The 21,714-nt window shown below is 34.9% G+C and overlaps 1 protein-coding gene across 6 annotated transcripts in view; it reads left to right on the plus strand.

The window, feature by feature from the left end:
- Window positions 1–21,714, plus strand: part of FRYL (FRY like transcription coactivator) — a 171,604-nt gene that overhangs the window by 132,551 nt on the left and 17,339 nt on the right. For all 6 annotated transcript variants that reach the window (XM_069856046.1, XM_069856047.1, XM_069856042.1 and 3 more), the window contains 12 exons: window positions 1,123–1,730; window positions 2,366–2,463; window positions 3,668–3,838; window positions 4,864–5,004; window positions 7,074–7,271; window positions 8,385–8,546; window positions 8,829–8,903; window positions 10,556–10,732; window positions 13,380–13,583; window positions 14,440–14,610; window positions 18,379–18,632; window positions 20,704–20,911. In XM_069856046.1, the coding sequence (XP_069712147.1) occupies window positions 1,123–1,730; window positions 2,366–2,463; window positions 3,668–3,838; window positions 4,864–5,004; window positions 7,074–7,271; window positions 8,385–8,546; window positions 8,829–8,903; window positions 10,556–10,732; window positions 13,380–13,583; window positions 14,440–14,610; window positions 18,379–18,632; window positions 20,704–20,911 (2,467 nt within the window). The remainder of the gene's footprint in view (window positions 1–1,122; window positions 1,731–2,365; window positions 2,464–3,667; window positions 3,839–4,863; window positions 5,005–7,073; window positions 7,272–8,384; window positions 8,547–8,828; window positions 8,904–10,555; window positions 10,733–13,379; window positions 13,584–14,439; window positions 14,611–18,378; window positions 18,633–20,703; window positions 20,912–21,714) is intronic.

Below are 21,714 nucleotides of genomic sequence, written 5' to 3' on the forward strand. Positions count from 1 at the left end.
TTATGTTTTTATCATTCTGTCTCAAGCAAAACTTACAAGGATCTAGACTTTATGAAAATAAATCACTGTCTTCCTAACTGACCCTCTTGGGTCCAATTTAAAAAGCAAACAAACAAAAACCAGGTGTCCAAGGTATTCCTTATGGCTCAGTTATGAAACATTGTCACTTCTTCTGAAAATTCTCAAAAATAAAGGCACTGGGTGTGTTTAGAAGTCTTTTTTCATCAGGCCGTACCGACTTAGATTAATAGTGTAATTTCAGGGGCATTTTTATTTTTACCCCATATCTATAATTAAGGTGTAACGGCTCCGATCTTTGAAAGATAATTTGAGAATCATGGATGAAAACTTTTGTATTGCAAGAAATAACTTTTACTCCAGTGTTAATAAAGAAGAAATTTCTTCAGTTAGAGGAAATGCTAGTCTGTCTTAGGCCTCAGGTTTGTTGTCCATTTGAGAGAAGTGCAATTGAACAGTCTGAGTTATTAGTGTTTCTTGTTACAGACTGAGTGGTTAGCTCTGTGAATTTTTATCAACCTGAGAAAAAAAATCCCTAAATGCACAGCCATCTTTATTTGTTTGCCTTCATGGCAAAGTTTTTGAAGATGTTGAGATTTCTAGGAATATTTTCAATTTCTCAGTATCAGAACTGGAAGGTGTTGGTATTTCTAGGTCAGATACTGCAGATAAGAAGGTAATAAGTAAATAATTTGATTTATTAATTCATTCATTTCCATATTTCTATCACATCTATAAGTTGGAGTGCTAGATCTTAGTTTACAGATAATCTTTTACATGCTATGGGCCAATTTTGTTGATTTTACTGAATTGTTATGTAGTTATTTTGCTATTCCAGGTTTGTAACAAATCGATTTGGTAGCAGAGATGATGGGATGCTACAGTCTTGTTCTTATGCTGTAAGGATATTTTAGTAATACATATAGAATATTTTCATATATCATAATACTCTTCCAGTGATGAAGCAGAGCATTCACTGTGATTTTGTGATGTATATGTGATTAGCGTGAAATTTAAATCTTTTTTGTTTCTTCTCTTTTTCTAAAGTGTGTGTTATTAAAGTATTCTGCATGGAATAATATATAATACTGATATTTATTTCAGAACCTCATACCATGATTCTGTAATGGGAAACAAGTATGCAGCTAATAGGAAAAGCACTGGACAGATAAATCTAAGCACAAGTCCCATTAATAGCAGCGGTTGTTTGGGATGTTACAGCAATACAAGGAGTAATTCTTTGAGACTGAATTTAATCAGTGAGCGGAGAGGCGACCGTCGACGAAGCAACACACTGGATATAATGGATGGAAGGATAAATCATGGTGGAAGTTTGGCAAGGACTAGAAGCCTTTCCTCCCTGAGAGAGGGAGGGATGTATGATGTGCAGCCCACTACTGACCCTGTCAACTTGATGGCCACCATATTTTGGATTGCAGCTTCGTTGCTAGAGTCGGATTATGAGTATGAATACCTTTTGGCTCTCAAGCTGCTCAACAAGCTTCTTATTCACATGCCTCTGGATAAATCAGAGAGTCGGGAAAAGATAGAAAAGTTGCAAAATAAACTGAAATGGAATAACTTTCCAGGCCTTCAGCAGCTTTTCCTAAAAGGCTTTACTTCAGCGTCTACACAAGAAATGACAGTTCATCTCCTCAGCAAACTCATAACAATTTCCAGGCATGCTTTGGTGGATCCTTCTCAGTTAGCAGGTATCTTTAGTAATTGTATGTGTAATGAAAATGTATTTTTTCATCATATTAAGTGTAATCAAAATCAGTAGTGATTATGCATTTGCCTTTAAAAAAACACCCTTTGGTTAAATGTATTTTGCAGTTGTCAGTATTACAGTCCTAGGTAATGGGAATATTTTACAGATTATGATTATCTGCCAAGAAATACTGCACAAAAACTTTCTGTATTGACTATTAACTTATTTTAAACTTGCTTGCAAGCTGCAATGGTGCATGTATTGCTTTTCATGATCTTGTGCTAAACAGCTTAATTAGTGCTATTTCAAACATTTGCACATTTTTGAAACAATGTGACTGTTCTGCTTAAAGCTATCCAGTTTCATGATAGTTGTTCTTAGTTGGTTCAGTGGTGATTTGATTTTCACTGTATGCCTCTAAACATATAAATAGACATCTTTATATGCCTTCTACATTCATGTATGTTTAGGTACATGTACATATATATAATTTCTGTATCTGTATGAACATACATGTATCATGCTCTAAGGGTTATTAAATACTGGAAAGCTGTTATATGCCTACATAATTCCACACAAATTAAGTCTTGTTGAGATAATTAGGGCTCATATAACTGTGTTTATGTATGTTTTCAGGATTTCCCCTAAACATCTTGTGCCTACTTCCTCATCTGATTCAACACTTTGATAACCCAACTCAGTTCTGTAAGGAAACAGCTGACAGGATAGCAAAGGTATGTAAAATCATTCATGGGGTGTATTCAGGAGTTTACCACCCGCATTACTTTATTTTTCTGCTCCATTATGCAGGACTTCTGTGTGATCCTAATAGTCTCATAGAAACAACTGTAAAAAGTTGTGTTTTAAATATGTGATCCAGTCCTAATTTATATGGTTGGTCCTCATATCAATCCCCAAGTTTCCCTTTGTCAGTGAAAAACCACATCTTATTTATTCTATAAACTTTAGATGTAAAGGTGGTATTTACTTATTAATGATATCAATTACTTTTTCTGATTGGTGCTTTTAATTGTAGACTTAATCAATTTTTAAACATACTTCCTAATTTACTTATCATAAGGAAGTGATCCTTAGTTTTCAGATTGATAGGTAGAGAAGAAAAGGTATTGTGTTCTTTCCATTACTTGTACACAGTGATTAACCCTGGAGTATTTCTAATATCTGGTAAAGCAGTACATGGTGCACACCAACAAACTCCAGTCAGGCTGCTGGCAACACTGCCCTGACAGCCTGCATTTTAAGGAAGAATGTGGAAAGGGGAATAAAAAAGTATTGTCTGACATAAGAGGTGCAGTCATAGCCCTCTGGCTTCCAAAGTGTGATCTGTAAATCATTTAACTGTGTGCTGGCCACCTGAAAGAAGCACATGCCTGATGCAAACCCAGAAGTTACTGTTGTTCCTTAAATACTTGTGCTGCTGGCTAGGGGCGCTATTTGAAGTAGGTTCGGTGGAGGTAGTAGATCCGCTTGGAGCATGGATGCCACTTTACCACTATTTCAGATACTACTGTCTTCCCAAATACAAGCCCTCGTAGCTGGAGAGACAGGTCAAGGCTTTAGAATGACTACTGAGTGCAGTTGCCCATTCAGGAATATTGAGCTAGTTTGGTTTTTTTTTTATTTATACCTGATGCATTTATTTATTTATTTCAAAAAGCAGTTTTAGGTCTCTCAGCTAATTCTCTCTACTAGTTTTTTAGGTAATCACCAGGCTCCAAAATTTAACCAAAACTCTAGATGTTACTTGTATGATTAGTTTGATTTCAGTTATTGAAAAATGGAGTGAAATCTGGGAAAAATGCATAATGACTTGTAAATACTGAGGTTAAGAGTTTGTCATTTCTAATATAATTAAGTAGGCATTTTTGCTTTTCATGTCATTTCTAATATAATTAAATAGCCTTTTTTGCTTTTCAGGTTTGTGCAGAGGAGAAATCACCAACTCTTGCTAATCTGGCTCATATGATGAGTTTATATAGTACGCACAGTTATTCCAGAGACTGTTCTAACTGGATTAATGTAGTGTGTAGATATTTGCATGACTCTTTCTCAGATGCCACATTTAACCTCGTAACTTATCTTGCAGAGGTAAATTTTTAATAGAATTATATTTCTTGTTGACAATCTTTGATCTGCGTTACATTTACTTATTGCCAATTTTACATGATTCTGAATAGTGGGGGAAACAAAGCAGATTTTCTGTAATAATAATTAAATAATAATTAATTAATAATAATAATTAATAATAATTAAATGTTCAGTGTTCTAAAATCTGGAAAAGGGATGACTACTGTCATTTTGGAGTGCAGCAATTTAAAAGTGCCTAGCAATAATAATTCTTCTAATAAAATACCCCTTTTAGGATAGTGGTGTTTCTTTGTAGATATTTATATTCTGTACTATGTGAATAAATTGCACATTCTGTCTTGGCTTTAGCAAAGTATGCTTAGTGCAAATTCTAAGAGACCTTTTATAGCCAAATACGCATTTAAAGATGTCCTTACCACAGCCTATATACTGAACTTTTAAATTAGTTATTAAGTATTGCTCAGTTTGTAATCAAAGATCGTATGAATTACAGAATTCAGTATATGATGTACCAGCCATTCATACAGGAAAACTGTTATTACCTTTGAACAAGTTCCTTGTGTTAAAAGCTTGTAGAGCTTGTTCTTGAAGTATCGCTTCAAACTGTTGTAGCTATTTTGTTAAATATCACTTCATTTTCATGAATGAATTCATCTGTACTTATTTTGCCTGTAACCCTGTGTATGCTAGCCTTCTCTAAGGTGTAAATGTAATCGGGTTTAGGCAGCTTTGAGATCTTGAATTTGTATGAATGCTTTTTAGTGAGAAGTATTTTATTATTAAGTGCTTTAGATCTGTGCTAATGTCACAATTCAAGAAAAAAACTGAATTAGGACAGCAAACCTTGTTCTATTGCATTACTTTCTTTATGTTAAAATTCTGAAAAATGTGAAGTGCTACACTTAAGTTTCTTGAAGGGGAAAAAATATGTATGCAAGTTAACTATATTTTAATGTTTGTATTCACTTTTTGCTATCGTTAAAAGCTCTAATTAAATGCTGTTTTCTTTGAATTTTTTTTTCTAGCTATTAGAGAAAGGGCTGTCCAGTATGCAACAGTCCTTGCTGCAGATAATTTACAGTCTTCTGAGTCATATTGACCTATCCACAGCACCAGTGAAGCAGTTTAATTTGGAAATCATAAAAGTTATTGGTAAATATGTTCAGGTAGGTATTCTAAAAAACTACAGAAGCTTTTCTACACATTATCAAAGTGGTAGTGAAATTACAAATCAATATTTTTTGAGAGTTACTTTATTTCAGATATAAAAGTTGTTGTTCAAAGTTACATTCCATGGTGTGTTTTTGTTTTGTCCTTATGTATTCAATTCATTTTATGCTTATAGATTTGTCCAATTTGATTTACATCTTCTGTGCCTTGTTACCTGGAACAAATATGCATATATTTACAGATGTGGGTAACTCTACATATGTAGTTACCGCAGATGATCCTTGAACTATTAAAATATAAGGAAGTGTTTACTGCCAAATACTGCACAAATGTTTTCTTTAAGTGTATATGTTTTCAAAAGGATGTTTTACAATCAAACGTGTGTTTCAATCACTTCCACTAATACACATCTGTGAGGAATGCATTAAGTGCATTAAGGTGCACTTAATGAATTTGAGTGCATTTTTTCATAAAGAAAGTCTTTGAAAGATGAACAATAGTGTTCTGCCCTAGGTAATTTGATCCTTTGTATTTGGAACACAGTTTACTGAAAATCTATTCTGCAAAAGAAGATCTAGCATCTTGCTGAAGGATGTTATGAAAAATGCCTGGAGCATAAAACCATTTTAGTGCACAGCATCACAACATTCTCTTCTTTTTTTTCCCCCTCGTTTTCTTTTTTCTTGAATTCCATTATTGCCAAATGTATTTCAGTCAAGTGGTTTAATCATAATTAATCAGGAACAGTAGTGTGCCTGGATTTTTTGTTATTTATGGATATGTACTTTAGATATTGTTCTTCTGTCAGAGTGCATTAGGCAAAGTGGAATGGTTAGCATAACTGTAGTTTTCATGGCCTGATGCCTGTGTGCTTCACCTCTAACCTTTATCTGAACAGTCTGTGCAAGCTGACACTAGCCTGGAATATAATCTTAATTAGAAGATGCTAGCCATTGAATAGCAGTTCTAGCAAAAAAATATTTGAGAGAAGCTTATGTATTTTTGATACTATAGATGACAAGAGATCATATATGAATGTGTCCTGTTTGAATGTGGTGCTACTAAGCTGATTATTTTTTTTTTTAGTCCTCTGCAATCACAATGCATGTTAAAAAATTTATTAAGTTGCTACAGGGTGGTTTGAGTTTGAGACTACTTTTTTATGTTTAGGATGCATGGAAATTCAGGAGATTGTTGAAGAATCATTACTTACAAAGCTTTGAAAAGTGTGTTTGTTTCTTAATACAATTTAAAAAAAAAATAACAAATGTGGCACCCTAATTTAAAAAAGAAACAAACCAAAAGAAAACAAAAAAAACACCCAAGCCCAACCAAACAAAAAAAACCCCACACCAGACATCCTGCTAATTTTAAAAACTTGAAGATTTTAAGTTTCAGGTAGAATCCCAGCATTTTCAGGATTGTTGGGATTAACCCTCCCAAGGTGTGGCTTTTGGTGTGAGTCTCTTCAGTGATTCACTTCACAATCTGTGTAATTGAAACTGCTGAATTACTTATGTTACCTTAATCTTCTTTTTAGAGAGAGTGGACTTAACTCGGGCTCTTTCAGTTATGTTCTCATGCTTTTACCCTGGCTTTTTTAAGCACCTCACCAGTTTGATACTATACAAAAATCTTGTAAATGTTTGGGGTTTGTTTGGTTTTTTTTTAAGAACTTTGAAATACATGAGGCAATATAAACCACAAAATATTGTTTTCCATTTCAAATTGCTTACTCTGCCCATAAGTATAAAATAATTAAAGATGTCAGAAGCTGAAAGTTGTACAGGATCTGGTGCAGCTGGCACTGTGACCTGGAGCTGCTGAGCCTGCTGGCTGGACCTGACTACCCAACATGAGATGACCTGGTGCATTGCTGCTCCCTTCCTGGCACTTCAAGGTCTAGAGCTGCCTGCCGGTGCTAGCACCTTGCAGCCAAGTGTAGAAAACTAAAGCTTTTGGTTTGAGGAATCTTGCAATGAATCAGTGCAAAATCCTACTGTAAATTAAAAATGGCTGTCTTGTTTGAAGTGAATGTTTTGTGATTTGTGTACCTTCTCTTTAGAGTCCATATTGGAAGGAAGCCCTTAATATTTTGAAACTGGTGGTGTCTCGATCCGCAAGCCTTGTGGTACCTAATGATATTCCAAAGTCTTATGGAGGTGACATAGGTTCTCCTGAGATCTCTTTCACAAAAATTTTTAATAATGTCTCCAAGGAGCTACCTGGGAAGACTTTAGATTTTCATTTTGATATATCAGAGGTAATTATATTTAAATTACAATGCAATAATGGCTTTCTGTTGCAAACTCTGGGGTTTTTTTCTGTTAGCCCTCTGCATTTATATGTTTTAAAATAAATGTAATTTTTAAGAATGGCAAGTGGTGAAGTTTTACATAAATGTAATTAGCATCATAGTAAGATACAAAGATAATACAAAAATATGAAAAAAGAGTCTTTGAATTATGCTGTGGTTTTGCCTTTTTCTCCTTTGAATGTCTAGAGAGTTAATTACTAAAAGTTAATAGGACTATTCTCAAGGATATTTCAGCTGTGTCAGAGAGCAGGGTGATGCAGCTGAACGTTCCCGGCTTTCATCAACTGAAGGGTTGTGCACTCAAGAGCTGAGAAGATTAAAACCCTGTATTACGGTTTTGGCGTGACATTGGAAGGAGTAGAAAATTTAGAGAAGGGGTTAGGATACAGAATATAGGAATGCCAGTTTCTCCAGAGACACCCGGAGAAAAAACTCCTGTAGCTAAAACCAAGACCCCTGCCCCTCAGTTAGTGTTCATTAGAACTGAAAATAATATTCTAATACAGGTGATACTCATTCTGTGTCTGAAAATGGGAGCGTAGCCAAATGACTGCAGTGTAATATAGGCATCTGAAAAATATAGGCATAGAAATTTTAGTAGTTGTCAAGAATAACGGCTCCTGGTTGAAGCTGTTCATAGATAATTATTTACGATATAGATATCTTAGGAACATTATTGAAATTGGTAAGTTCGTTCCTTACTGGAAATATCAGTGCATGCAGATAACTGGGGAGACAAGATGAATTCCCACAGAGTTCACTGGAGTAGCATTTGCTGTCAAAAGGGCTGAATTTGATGTCACTGGATTGTCAGCATAAAACTTGCATAATTAAAAAATCACAAGTCAGCAGAATCGTAATCTGCTGTGTAGAGTAGAATTATTCAGCTTTGCGTTAGCCCGTCCTCAGCGGATTAGGCATGGGCTTCATAGAATGCTTGAAAGCAAACAAACAGACAAACTCTCCTACATTTTATATAATACTAAACTCTGAAATCAAATGTGTAGTCTTTTCTGATATGTATTTGAATTTTAAGGAAGTATTTTTTGTCTTTGATAGACACCGATTATTGGGAATAAGTATGGTGATCAACACAGCGCAGCTGGTAGAAATGGGAAGCCAAAAGTCATCGCTGTCACCCGGAGCACATCTTCAACATCATCAGGTTCCAATTCAAATGCATTAGTTCCTGTCAGCTGGAAGAGACCGCAACTATCTCAGGTACATCGTGTCTCAAGCACATTATACATACATTACAGGCAATGTTTATGAATAAAGAATAAACAGTTGTTGAAATGTAATTTGAAGTCTATATTGTGCTTAGCGAAACAATAAATGAATATTGCACAAACTAAAAGCTAATACTGGTGAAAAAATGTTAAGATTCTTTTTAGAGGATGTCAGCATGTGGGATAACTAGTTAAAAATGCATATGTTTTAAAGTTTTACCTGGACCTCCAGCAGGTGCCTTGCTATGTGATTTTCTTTGGTATATTTTTTTAGAGAAGAACTAGGGAGAAGCTAATGAATGTGCTTTCTCTGTGTGGTCCAGAATCTGGTCTTCCCAAGAATCCTTCGGTAAGTGGTGATGGTGGTTTGTTTTGGCTTATAAATTCCAGTAGTGAGAATGCTACTGTGTTTCAGGTATAGGTGAAGCTCTGAAGAGTTGTTTTTGACAAACTGGTTTTGCTTCAGTAATTCACAGATCCAACTGAAGAATTAGAAAGAGATTAAATCATAAGTCATGTATTACTATTATTCCTCAACAAGTGCACTGGGCACCATTCTTCACTAGACAATTTCAAAATAGTATTTCAATTCAACCAAAGCTAATGTTGCTGTCTCAGTGAATTTAGGTCAGCCTTACAGGGTGAGGGTTATATGTTTTAAAGCAAAGCTAAATTACTAGGTTTAATTCTTTGGTTTTATCTTATGTGGTTATCAAAACAAGATTACTTTTAAGAGTTTTTGGATCAGAACTCACATCTTTCCTGTTTGAATTAATTGACTCCAAAGGAGTTCTGTTGATCGGACTAAGCCTAGTACTTTTTCTCAACATTTTACGTTCTTCACAGAAGACCAGGACTACACTTCCACTTTGGAGTAGTGTGCTCTATGTTTGAGGCTGCACATAGGAGTTTTAATTGCCTTGCTTAGGAGAGGATTTTGAACTAGGTCTCTCCTATTCTGAGTAAATCTTTATCTAATAAGATACACTTTAAGGGAGAAGTGGCAGCAATTGCTAAAGACTGCAAGGATGTTAATGCTGTAGTGAATATACAGTAGAAAGCATTGACTATGACCAGTGCATCACATGCCTTCAAACTCACATGGATATCAGTAGGAATGACAGTCTTAACTATTGACTAAACACTGGCTAACGGTGTTACTTCTGTGTGTGGCATAGAAAAGACCCCCACTGGCATACCAAACATAATGATAGTGATGACACTAACAGCTTTTAAAATAAACTGAGTAGCTTACCTTGGTTATCATCTAGAATATTATTTTTTATTGCGACATAGAAGTTCTTGGCTGGGTAACAATATTTATGGGAGGTGGAGCTTTAATCTAGTGGAGGAGGTTAAAATAAAATTAGATGCCTGAAAGCTGAAACTGAAGAGGTTTTTAAAAATTCAAATAGAAATAATCAGCAAATTGTAATTTGTAAAGACAGTCATCACTGGAAGCCAGCATTAGATGCCTTTTTAAAGGTATACAGTCCTTCCACAGAAATTGGTAGGTGAAAATGATATGGCCTCTGTCATGTGAGTGATAATTATGATGGATTTTTTGTTCCCAAGTTTGACTAATATTGTGGTTATGAAAATGAAAATTCAGGGATACATATTTTTCTCTTTATGTATCATAGAACCATAAAATGCTTGGGGTTGGGAAGGACCTTTACAGGTCATGTAGTCCAACTCCCCTGCAAAAGCAGGGACATCTTTAACTATATCAGGTTGCTCAGAGCACCATCCAGACTGACCAGATTTGTACATTTGCAGGTCCTACTTTTATTAAAGAGAGGATGATTTCACTACTTTAACAATGTTGTTTAAAATTCAGCTGGTTTTGAAACAAGTTGCAGTCTGCACTTGCCCTAGTTATTATCATTATAGTGATAAGCTAACCACCGCTAATGCCATTAAATAGCAGGAAGCAGGACAGATGAATTTTGGAGCTACAGAAGATGGATTTTTTATTTCTATTTTTACCTATATCTACAGGTCGTGTTTTCTTCTAATGAAGACTTGGAAATTGGAGATCAACAAACTAGTCTCATTTCAACAACAGAAGAAGTGATTCAAGAGGAGGAAGTAGCTGTAGAAGATAATACCAGCGAACAACAATTTGGAGTTTTTAAAGACTTTGACTTTCTAGATGTTGAATTGGAAGATGCAGAGGTGAGACCTTGGGATTTCTTCTGTGTATTTCCATTTGAGAACGTTTTAAAAATTAGGTTATGTTGGTGCAGTTCTAAGGAATTAGCAGCTCTTTTAACTAATCCAAATGGGAAGAATTCATGAGAAGATTGAATTTAACTTGCACTATAAAGAAACCTGTGTCACAAACTTTGCAGTGTTAAGTTGTTGCAAATTGTTGGATGGTTGTGGGAGGGTTGGCATTTTTGGGGAGTGGTTAAGTGACTTAATCTGAAAGTGAATCGATTTGACAGTATAAGCCAGTGACAGGGCGAACACCTGGGTATGATGCAGTAGAAAACTTAATTATGGAACAGTATGTTAAGAAAATGGCATAATTGTTGTATATTTCTGCATTTTGAAAACATGAAAAATAGCTTTCAAAGTTACAAACTGTATGATACACTGTCTCATTATATACAATTTACTTGGTCACCACAATTGCTTGCATTAACTTTTACAACATTATATCTGATTTGTTGCAGTCCTCCTTCACTTCCCCCCATCAAAAGAGAGAGGGGAGATAATACAAAATTAAATATTGAAAATTAGTAAATATTCTGTTAACAAGTGTTACTTTTTTTTAGATAAATAAAAAGCTGCAGTCCAGAATTTGCTAAAGATTCAAAGTAGCGCTGTAAAAAGACTGGGGAGAAATCAAATGCTTTGCAGTTTATTTCAGTGCTGCCGTTAGAGTCTATACAAAATATTGAATTAAATTCAACAAGCTACTGAGAAGAATATCTGCCTATTTAAATCCTATGATTGTTCTTTTCCTGATTAATCTAGCCCTTTTTAGAAGTCTTGCTCTTCTCTCCACTAATACTTCAGTTTTATTTCACTTTCTTCATGCATCCTGTGTATTGCTTCACTGCAGCCAATATTTGCTTATTCTAGAAAAACTACAGGCTCATTATGGTCTATTGCATATACGTGACCACACATTATACAGACAGAATTTTCTGTATTGAATGCCAGTAGTCAAACAGTTCAGAATCATCAAGGCTCTATAGCAGGAAAATATTATTTTAATACTATATGGGGCTTAACAGGTAGGATGCCAGATGTTGGAAACTTTGCTAGGCCAAGTTAATCTTTAACTTTATTTTCTGTATTATTTTAATAGCACATCATAATGAAGAAAAGACAGTTTCTTTCTCATTACTTGCTTGTATACAACGTGTAGTGCAGGTTGTACCAATTCAGGGCATTACATGTATACCGTGCACTTGATATACAAGCTGCCAAGTTCTGCACCAAAGATACAGAATGTTCTTTGTTGATATTGCTAATAATTGTCAACAGTCTGAACTGGGGCTTTTACATGAAAATCTGAGTAATATTCAGATTAAATTTAAATACTTTAGCCCACAGAAGGAGTACTGTGGTGCTGGTGGGATTCTTTCGCTTTGTCGTAACTTTTCACTTGTTTTGGTGCAAAACAAACACTAAGAGAGAAAGAGACTACAGAATATTTAGTTTGCTTTGCATATTTAACGTGTCATAATGTTCTCTTAAGTCACCAAAAGAGACAGTCTGTTAGAGGAGTTTTGGCACCCATCTGTGCACATTTGGAGCTAGATGCGGGATTTTCAGAACTGTCTGTAGATTGGTGAAATGAACTGATCAGGTTTTCAATCTTACTTAGATTAATTGTTGAAGGTTGATTAAATCCTTGAGAAAACTGGAGATTGTTATTGTACTTGTTGAATGAAAACACTAGTGTTTTTAAGATATGGATTTCACTTAGTGTGTTAGATGATTGAAACTGAATTATCCCAGCTTTAAAATGTGTGAACAGGAAGTATCTGGTTTTTGATGTTTAGGATGCATTTCATAAAACTGACACAAAGTAGCTGGTAAAACAGTTGATGAAGACATTTGTTTTTCTACAACTTGTATATCATTAATGTTAATGGTGCTTTGTCAGTTGGATGTGGTCAGTTTAGACTCGTGTGTGTTAGTTAAAGAATTTCATCCTATGTTTGTTGAAACAGTTGCTTTACATGTTATGCTAGAGAAAATGTATCATAAGCATGCTGGTTTTAGTGTGTTGTCTTCGGTTTGTTTATTTTTTTAATCAGTCTCGCATTAGAAAGAGAAATTATTTTAAATACTAGCTTTTTGACTAAAGCTTTTTTCCAGAGCTTGAATCAGTCTTTTACTGTTGGCAAATCCTATGTAATAAAACATTTTTCCCTGGTTCTAGAGTATCTTTAAGTGTTTGTCCTCGTTCTTTCTAATTATATGTGTTTTCCTTTTTGCTAACCAGGAGCTGCAGGTAAGTTGCAGCCTGGTGCACTGGCTTGTTCATCTGTTGTTGTCTGTGGTGTGTTTGTACATTCTAGTCAGATATATAAAATCAATACTGATATAGTTATAGAATATATATTGAGTTACTTTCCAAGAAGGTATTCAAAAGATAGCTACTGCATTTGCCGTATATTTTAATTTATCTACAAACATAACTTAACAAGGTATTTAAAAATTTAATAAAATTAAAGGGCTGATTGAAACTCTGTTCATAATACATTCAGTACTTGTGTTTTCTGTGTTGCATTTGTGTATTAATTTTATAAAATTGAAATTAGTACATACATATATGTGCAAACTTTTTTTTTAATTTTAGGGTGAAAGCATGGACAACTTCAACTGGGGTGTTCGTAGGCGCTCTCTTGACAGTATTGACAAAGGCGACACGCCGTCTCTTCAAGAATGCCAGTACTCTGGTAGCACACCCAGCTTGAACTTGACCAACCAGGAAGATACTGATGAGTCTTCAGAAGAAGAAGCAGCCCTGACTGCAAGTCAGATACTGTCTCGTTCACAGATGGTAAGTTATTTTTTTGTGAAAAGATTTTTGAGAAGCTTTCACTTGCTGTTTTAATGGATAAGTATGGCTCACATTTTCAGCCTAACGAAAGAGGAACTAAATTAACGTGTCTGAGCTTCCTTTTCATAACAATATCGATGAAGGGGAAGAGTTACCTTCTAGTGGTACATAACAGGTTTATAATTCTAGTGCAACTTTTTTTTTTAAGTGTCTTTATACTTGCTATATTTGTTTAAATATAAGCACAAAATTCACAAAAGTGTGCGTCTTTGTGGATTCCTAGCTTAAAACATACCCCAAAATACTAAATAAGAACAATAGCAATGAGTTATCCTGTGGGAGCCTCAGTTGCATATAACCATTGAAATTACTAATTTAATTATGAAGCATGTGTAGATATGACAGAGGAAAATCAAGAATGCTGGCCACTCAAAAGTCTCTGCATTACATAAATAAAACTAGGAAAAAATTGACTGGACAGGGAGCAGCAGGGATAGCATGGCTCTTTTCAGACTTCCAGTGAGCTTTGTATTAACATTGCCTATAACAAAGAGCTCTGCTCTTCAGTGTTTTTAGTCTAGTATTTCACCAGTGCCAAAGACCTTTAAGAACAAGGAAGGAATTAATTTTCTGGATCCCAAGGATTGCTTTAAACTTCTCTTCAAGGTTAAATTTTACAGAAATGGTGTTATGCTTGTAATGGTTTAGTGTAAAGCTGTTAAGCTTTACATGAATATGTGCATGAATTCAAATAGCTAACCATACTGAAACAACCTATTCCAAAACTAATGTGTTTTCCCTGTAATTTGTTTGATAAGCTATGAAGAATTTCGCATTTCTTTCTTTTCTGTCTTAGCTAAACAGCGATTCTGCTATAGATGAAACAATATCAGATCATGCTGGTTTATCACTTCAGTCTCAAGATTCCACTAGCAGTGTGGGAACAGAAGAGGTGCTTCAAATCAGAACTGAGACCCCAAGTTTGGAGGCTTCTTCTCTAGATAACTCTAGCAACCAGCTGCCTGAGGTGGGGAGAAATGTGGGCTGGTGCATGGCTGATTTGGGCTCCTTCTAGTGTCCATAGCCACTTTGGCTTTCTTTTCAACTCAATTTTCATCTGTTAGACTGATTATTTGATTTGCTTTTAATATTTCTAACCTGTTGGAATGTTCTTACAAAATGTTCCTTCAGTATGAAAACTCTTTGGGATGGACTGAGGGAACTTACCACAGGTTAAAAATATTCTTGAAGGGCTGATAATGATCATTTCATGGTGCCGAATGAAAATAGGCTAATGTTTGAGATGCTTTTACTTGATATGGTTGAAATCCTTCTTGAGCAACATTTTCTTTCAAATACTTCATTTCCCTGCCCCTCTCCCTGCCCCCCCTCCTTTGTTTTTGCTTTCTTTGGGTTAATGTGATTGGTGCTATATGGGAATAAAACCTCAGGCCAGCTGTGTTAGTAGTTGGTTCCATTAAATAATCCTTTAAAAAGGACCACAGATGCTAGTGGTATACTTTTTTGGAAAGGCCTGTGTGGACTGAGACAGATTTCAAGCTATTGGCTACCTGCAAATCTGTGAGTACTTCCATATTTTTTTTTTTTAAAAATCTCTTGAATAATTTTAAATTTAAAAAATTCATTTAAAATGAAACTGTCATCTGCTGCAATTCCTACAATATTTAACAGGTGTAGCTAAGATCTCAATATGTTGGTTATTTCCTTGAATTTGAAGTGGCTTGGATTAGGTGGACTTTTTTTATCGCTTCAGTTAGAATTATTGATGCTACTGGCAATCTTATTATTATTTGGACAAGCATCGCTAATCCTGTCTTCAGCAGAACATACAGTTTTACTGTGTTTTTGAGAATTAAGCTATTGTTCTGTTTATCTGACTAGCTAGTGCACTGTTTACACTTAAAAATGAGCCTTCAGCCAACTTGGTGTGAACAGTTGACTGACAGGTTCAGGAGGCTGGGGTTTCTGAACAAAGACTCTAGTCTACCTGTTTGCTGCCTAGAAAATCAGTTATTAACAGGTAAACCAGTCACCTAGCTAACATTTAATGAAGATGACTGTAAGAACAAAAGACATACTTAGAGTACAGCAAATGGAACGCATGGATGACTGGTTTCCTGTGATAAAATCATCACCACCTAAAAATGTAATATTGTGACTGTAATAAAGCCGCTTTCCCCCACGTTCTTCATATTTTTCTACTAAGATTATCTATGCTTTTTGTGGGTTTTTTTTTTGAAGTGTTTGATTACACTGCAGTTGATAAATTGTCTCTACTTTTGTAGAGCACTTGTGCTTAGATTGTGAAACCAATCGTTCTGTTAGAGCTTCATTTGCTTGTCTACTATATGCATTTGTACTCCAATAGAATTTTACATGAGAAAGAACTCTTAATTTAGATGATTTTTTTTCGACATAGGTGGAGTGTTTTGTGTTAAGATTTCAAAAAGGAGAAGCCATATATATACTGTTATTTTATAGAACAAAATTCACCATGATAGAACTTCAGTCTTCTCCATTGTTCACTTGTGGTACATGTAGCTACATTGTTCTAAATGTGGTACATGTTTTCATTGTTCTTTCTGAAACTGCCTTTATACTTGGTTTAACTGTTCTTCTGCAGATCCCTTTATAAAATCACTATACTTCTGATAAGCCAGGTGAAAACACTTATGCAAAAGAAGTACCAGGGTCATTAAAAATACTGAAAACATGTAAACTGGGCTGTAAAGTAATTTTATGACTAAGCAGCATCCATTAAAAAAAAAAAAAAAAAGTTGTATCAAGTAAAAGACTGCGAATGCATTCACTAAGTGTGGTGCATTCCAGGTTTATTTTGTGCTTGTTGGAATATGGGATTCAGTCAAATACATGTGTTTGTCAAGCACAGTTCAAACACTCACAGTTATCTCTCTAAAAGAGTTAGGTGTCTAGGTGGATTTTGTTGCTAAAAGGGAGAGCTGGCTTTGTGCCTCTTAGCAGAATGAGCTTGAAAGTATGCACTCTACGCACTCACTTTTACAAATTTGTGAAGCCAGTAAAACTAATTTTGTTCTAATTTCTTATACTGTACAATTTGCAGCATAGTGCAGTTATTTCCTATACTTATGTACTTTATATCTAAACTCTTTCAACACAGGCATTTTGCTGCATGCTATGTCAGTTATCAGAATGTTTTTAATATTAATAAATAAAAAATTATCAAAATTTATCTAAAGTAACATAAAAAAAATTAAACTATTATTTAAAAATATGCGTGTGTGTAGGTTAGATGCAGTTGAGTTCTTTGTTTCTCTTGTAGGGATGCTGAAGAGTTAAGTAAATAGTTTACTTAAATGTATGTGGCTGATTCCCTGTAATAGCATGTATCTTTGCAAAAAGGACAAAATGGACATTTCACGTTCCAATTGGGAATTTACAGTCCAGCTTACAACACTATTTTCTATTTTGTACAATGAGCTTTACAGGCTTAAGTATATGAAAGTTTCTAACTAAAATGGTCCTCTGTTTTATTCACACTGTGGATTTATGAGGGAATGGTTTACTAGAAGTAATTTTCCTTAGGTTCTGTGGCATTGTCAACTATATAAGTCACATTTTTAAGTTATTTAAAGAACATTAATGTTGGTAGTTCAAATCATGTGTCATGGCACTGTGAAGATAACCTAGGTGCATGTTAATTAACTAGTAGTTAGCACTTAAATATTTTGTAAAATACGTATTTTCCTCACATGTACATCTACCAGACATGATCAGGGCAGCTCCGTATCTTACGTTAACATATATAATAGAAATGGACCACTGCTTCAGTCCAAATTATTTTGCTATGGAATTGTAACAGTGGCTTGGATTCCTGTGTGTCTTAGCTGCACACTGTGACAAAATGGCTGTTCTATGCAATAAAATTCCAGATACAACTTCTACATGCAAATGTGATAATTTGTGCCTTTAGGAAATGGCAGGCACAAGAAAGTGTTAATTTTACTCCACAGAAAAATCCAGTAAAAGCTTTCAAATGGATTTATCATAAATTAACTAAATCTGAATTCCTTTGTTCAATATAGCAATGTTAATGAGTATAATAATGCTAATGGAGGAAGAGGAAAGGGAGAAGGGGTCATCTACCATTACCTACCTGAATTTAATCACTGTCTGTTTATAATTGCCAGTGATTGAAAGCCTACATTTAGAGAATCAGGGTTAAACCCTTAATGCTCCCCATGTTAACATTAATGGCAAAATAACAAAAATAGTGGAATGTCCCTTTTCCATTGCTCATCTGTTAAAATGTTGCTTAGTTATGCTTTAGAAACTTATTAAAATGGAGAGTGGAAAGGAGGAAAAAAAAAATGTTCTGTACTGGTTCCAGACGCCAAAGGTGAGCATAAGGCAGTAGTTTTTGGTCCTTGCCTAGAAAAGTAAAATATGGAAGTCTTGATTGTGTTTTTTGTGATCTAAATATGTTTGAGGCAATTTGCAGGAATTTTTCTGTGCGTGTTCTCTTAACAGATTTAATTTTAGTGAATTTGAGAAATTGTGCTTGCTATAAATGATACTCACGGATATTAATGCTAACAGAAGTGATAAGCATTACAGATAAACTGCTTGTCTTTGCTCAAGCAAACCTGTGAGCAATCCAAAGAGCTAAATGATTAAAGTAAAAATGGTTATTTGTAAAGAATTTTTAATTATTCTGTTACTTTACCATAATAAAAACTGATAAGAATGCATAAGCCCTGACAATAAAAGTGATAAAAGAATGTTCAATTCACAGGAAGGCAGTTCAGCAGTGAAAGATGAACAGGTTAGCACTGCTAGTGAAGACACTGGGTCGTATCTGCTACAAGAACAACAAGACTGTCTGGTCTGCCATGAATCTCTTGAGTTGGAAGAGACCCCAGAACTGGCAGAGGCAGCAGCTCCTGAAAGCTATTCTGAATCAATCTGTGAAGAGGATGTCACTCTGGCTTTGAAAGAACTAGATGAGAGATGTGAAGAGGAAGAAGCTGACTTCTCTGGTTTGTCTAGGTAATATTAATATTGGTTCTAAGTAACAGAAATTACATATCGTCAGTGCATGAATCAAACAAAGTAGGCTTTCTTGGGGTGTGTGGTTTTCCATGAATCCCATCATTCAAGTATCTAAAATGATCTGAAATTATGATTGGTTTGCCTGTTATAGGAAATAATCTCAGTCCATTGCTTATCAGTTGTTTCTGGTACAGGGAAAGCAGTCCTGTAGGAAAAGATGAGATTTCTTGAATAAAAGAAATGTTGCACATTTCATCACCATTGATAGGACAGAAATGTGAAAAGAGGTCAGAGGGCGTTATGGAGCATTTTCTTGGCAGCCACCAGCTGCAAGCATTGTAACATGTAAAAGCCCTTGAGCTGCTCTGAATTATGGCAGAATCTATTTTGGCACCCAAAGGTTAATCAGTGTCTTGTATATTTTGAAGTCATTTTAAAGTAGAATAACATTTTTCCATTTTTTAATTTGACAGCAAAAATAAATATTGAGAAAAGTTAGTCCTAGCTGATTGAGTCATCTTTAAAGTGAAACCCTAAGTCCTTTGAAGGTAACAGTCTAAGAAGGAGAGAAAACAAATGTAAGACCACAAACAAACAAATAAAAAACAGAAACAAGAACCCAAAACAGGAAACAAAAAACCCAGGAAAGCAAAAAATCTAATTGTTCATTGACTATTCATGTGTAAAATTTGTTCAGAAGTTTGGATTGAATAACACAATGGATGTAGTGTACATAGGAACATAGACTTGGTGCATATGCTGTAAGAAAGGTCATTTAAGGACCCTGTTAGAGAAAAGGACACAACACGAACTGTAAAAGATCAAGTCATTTGAAAAGGTTCTGCTGGGACAGGGACAGAGAAATTGAGTCTTGTAAGCCCATACACAACCCACTGCAGTACACTTGCCAAGAATTAAAGGCTAGTAATAGTTAATAGCGGTTTATTTCCTAATGTGCAACTGAAAAATCTCTTTAAATTTTAATTTACTTACATTATGCAAGCAAACAAAAAGCCTTATCCTTCTAGTTTAAAGAGTGAGAGATGTGATAGGGTTGATACACTAGTTAGAAAATATCTAAAAATCTTTTTTCAAGCTTTGCTTACAGACAGATACTATGCAGAGGGATTGGATTTTAGCTTTTGAGCTTTGTTCTTCTAAAATGAATTTACCTAAAACCAGCACCTATGCTTTCTGTCTGACATATTTAAGTCTTGTTTAAGACATCCTTGGTGCTGCTATGAATCAGGTGTTTGTTGTAGAGAAAAAACTATGTCTGTTTAAGAAATTATTTTAATAAACTGTCTATACTTGGAATCTTCCTCCACTTATTTTTGCTGTATGTTTATAGTTATACAAGAACTGACAAAATATACCATTCTTTGTAATAAAATTTTAACAATTAAGTTAATGATTTTAAGTAGTAGCATTGATTAATTTATAATTTGATATTTTTATTGGAGGTTTGGTGCCTAATGGAAAGTATGCTACAGAATGCTTTTTAAACGAAGTCCCATTAGATTGATTGCCTGTTAAAATGAAAGTGTTCCAATTTATCTCCATTCACTTATGATGCTTCTTAAGGCTGTTATAAAATAGTATGACACTACTAAATGAGCTCTTGTGTTTCTGTTAAGGAAAGCTAGAATTTGTTATAGATATTGGTGGGCCACATGTTTAGATGAATAATACTGAAGAACTGATTGTTAATTGAGTTATTGGGGCAAGAAAAATATCACTTTCTGAATGGTGTATATGTATAGTGCTGTATAGAGCTATATATAATCTACATGTATCCCTTTTTCAGTAGATGTGTGTAGAAATAGCATGTTTTAATAAATTGTGGAGGTATTTGAGAGTATAAGCATTGTTTCATAGGAGGAAAGGTTTTTTATTTTTAATTCTTTTCTTAGTCCATAGTTACCTTAGTTGATTGATTATTTATTTTACAAAACACTGCTCTGGATTCTTCTTATTATTATTCTTACTTCTTCTTCCTACCAAAAGGAAGGGTTTTTTTCCTAAAAAATTTACCAAGTAGTCAATTTATGTTGTTTGTTATTTGTAGCCAAGATGAAGAAGAACAGGATGGTTTCGCAGAAGTACAAACTTCCCCTCCGCCTTCACCATTTCTTTCTGCCATATTGGCAGCTTTCCAACCCGTGGCGTACGATGATGAAGAGCAAGCCTGGCGCTGCCATGTCAATCAAATGCTGTCTGATACAGATGGATCTTGTGCTGTCTATACATTTCACGTATTCTCAAGATTGTTTCAGGTCAGTGAATTGCCAGTGCATGGTTGCTTGGTCTGAAATCCTTTCCTCCTGCTTTCAAAACTGTTTTTCCCCTCCGTAACTTCAAGATGATGGTAGCAAAAAGCCTTTGAAAGCAAATCAAAAGCAGACAACCTCCCCCCTACATTTCTAAAAGAATGTGTATGGTCATACACTATTTTTCCTTGATACATCTGCTGTCTTCGTTGTCTAGGAGTGATTCTACTCCAGAAAAAAACCAAACCAGTATAAAAAAAAAAAAAAGAGTTCAGTGTTTCCTGTAAGCCTGTAGTTCAAGTTGAATTCCTTTTATTTTCTGAATGTCACCTAGGTTCTGTGCTGATTACAGAATTAATTACTTCCTCCTGGGTTTTCTGTGGGATCATTATTATGGGATTGCAAGCAAAACAGACATTAATGAATTTATCTTGTATCTGTCTTGTGAGAAAAGTTTGCTTTTCTGCAGAGAAGTAATTGAAACGTCAGGAGATCCACCAAAGCTGGAAGCTTCAAATGCTTGCCTTTAACTGTATTTACCTCAGAGATCTGGTATCCAACACAAAATGCGTATTGGTTAATTTTTCTAGCTCCCTTCTCCCCTTATGTAGGGGTTGGCTTTTTTACATTTTCAAATTTGTACCACTTGGAAGTACCTTATTCTTTGTAACTTCTTATGGGATAGGAGGAGCATAATTATTAAGTTTTGTTTACAGGCAATGTGCCAAGTGAGTGAAAAGCAGAATCAGTGCTACAAACCAAGACTGTACGACTCCAACCCTCTCTTGTATCTCAAATATAAATTCTGC

The sequence above is a fragment of the Phaenicophaeus curvirostris genome, chromosome 4 (genome assembly GCF_032191515.1).
Source record: "Phaenicophaeus curvirostris isolate KB17595 chromosome 4, BPBGC_Pcur_1.0, whole genome shotgun sequence".
Taxonomy (NCBI): domain Eukaryota; kingdom Metazoa; phylum Chordata; class Aves; order Cuculiformes; family Cuculidae; genus Phaenicophaeus; species Phaenicophaeus curvirostris.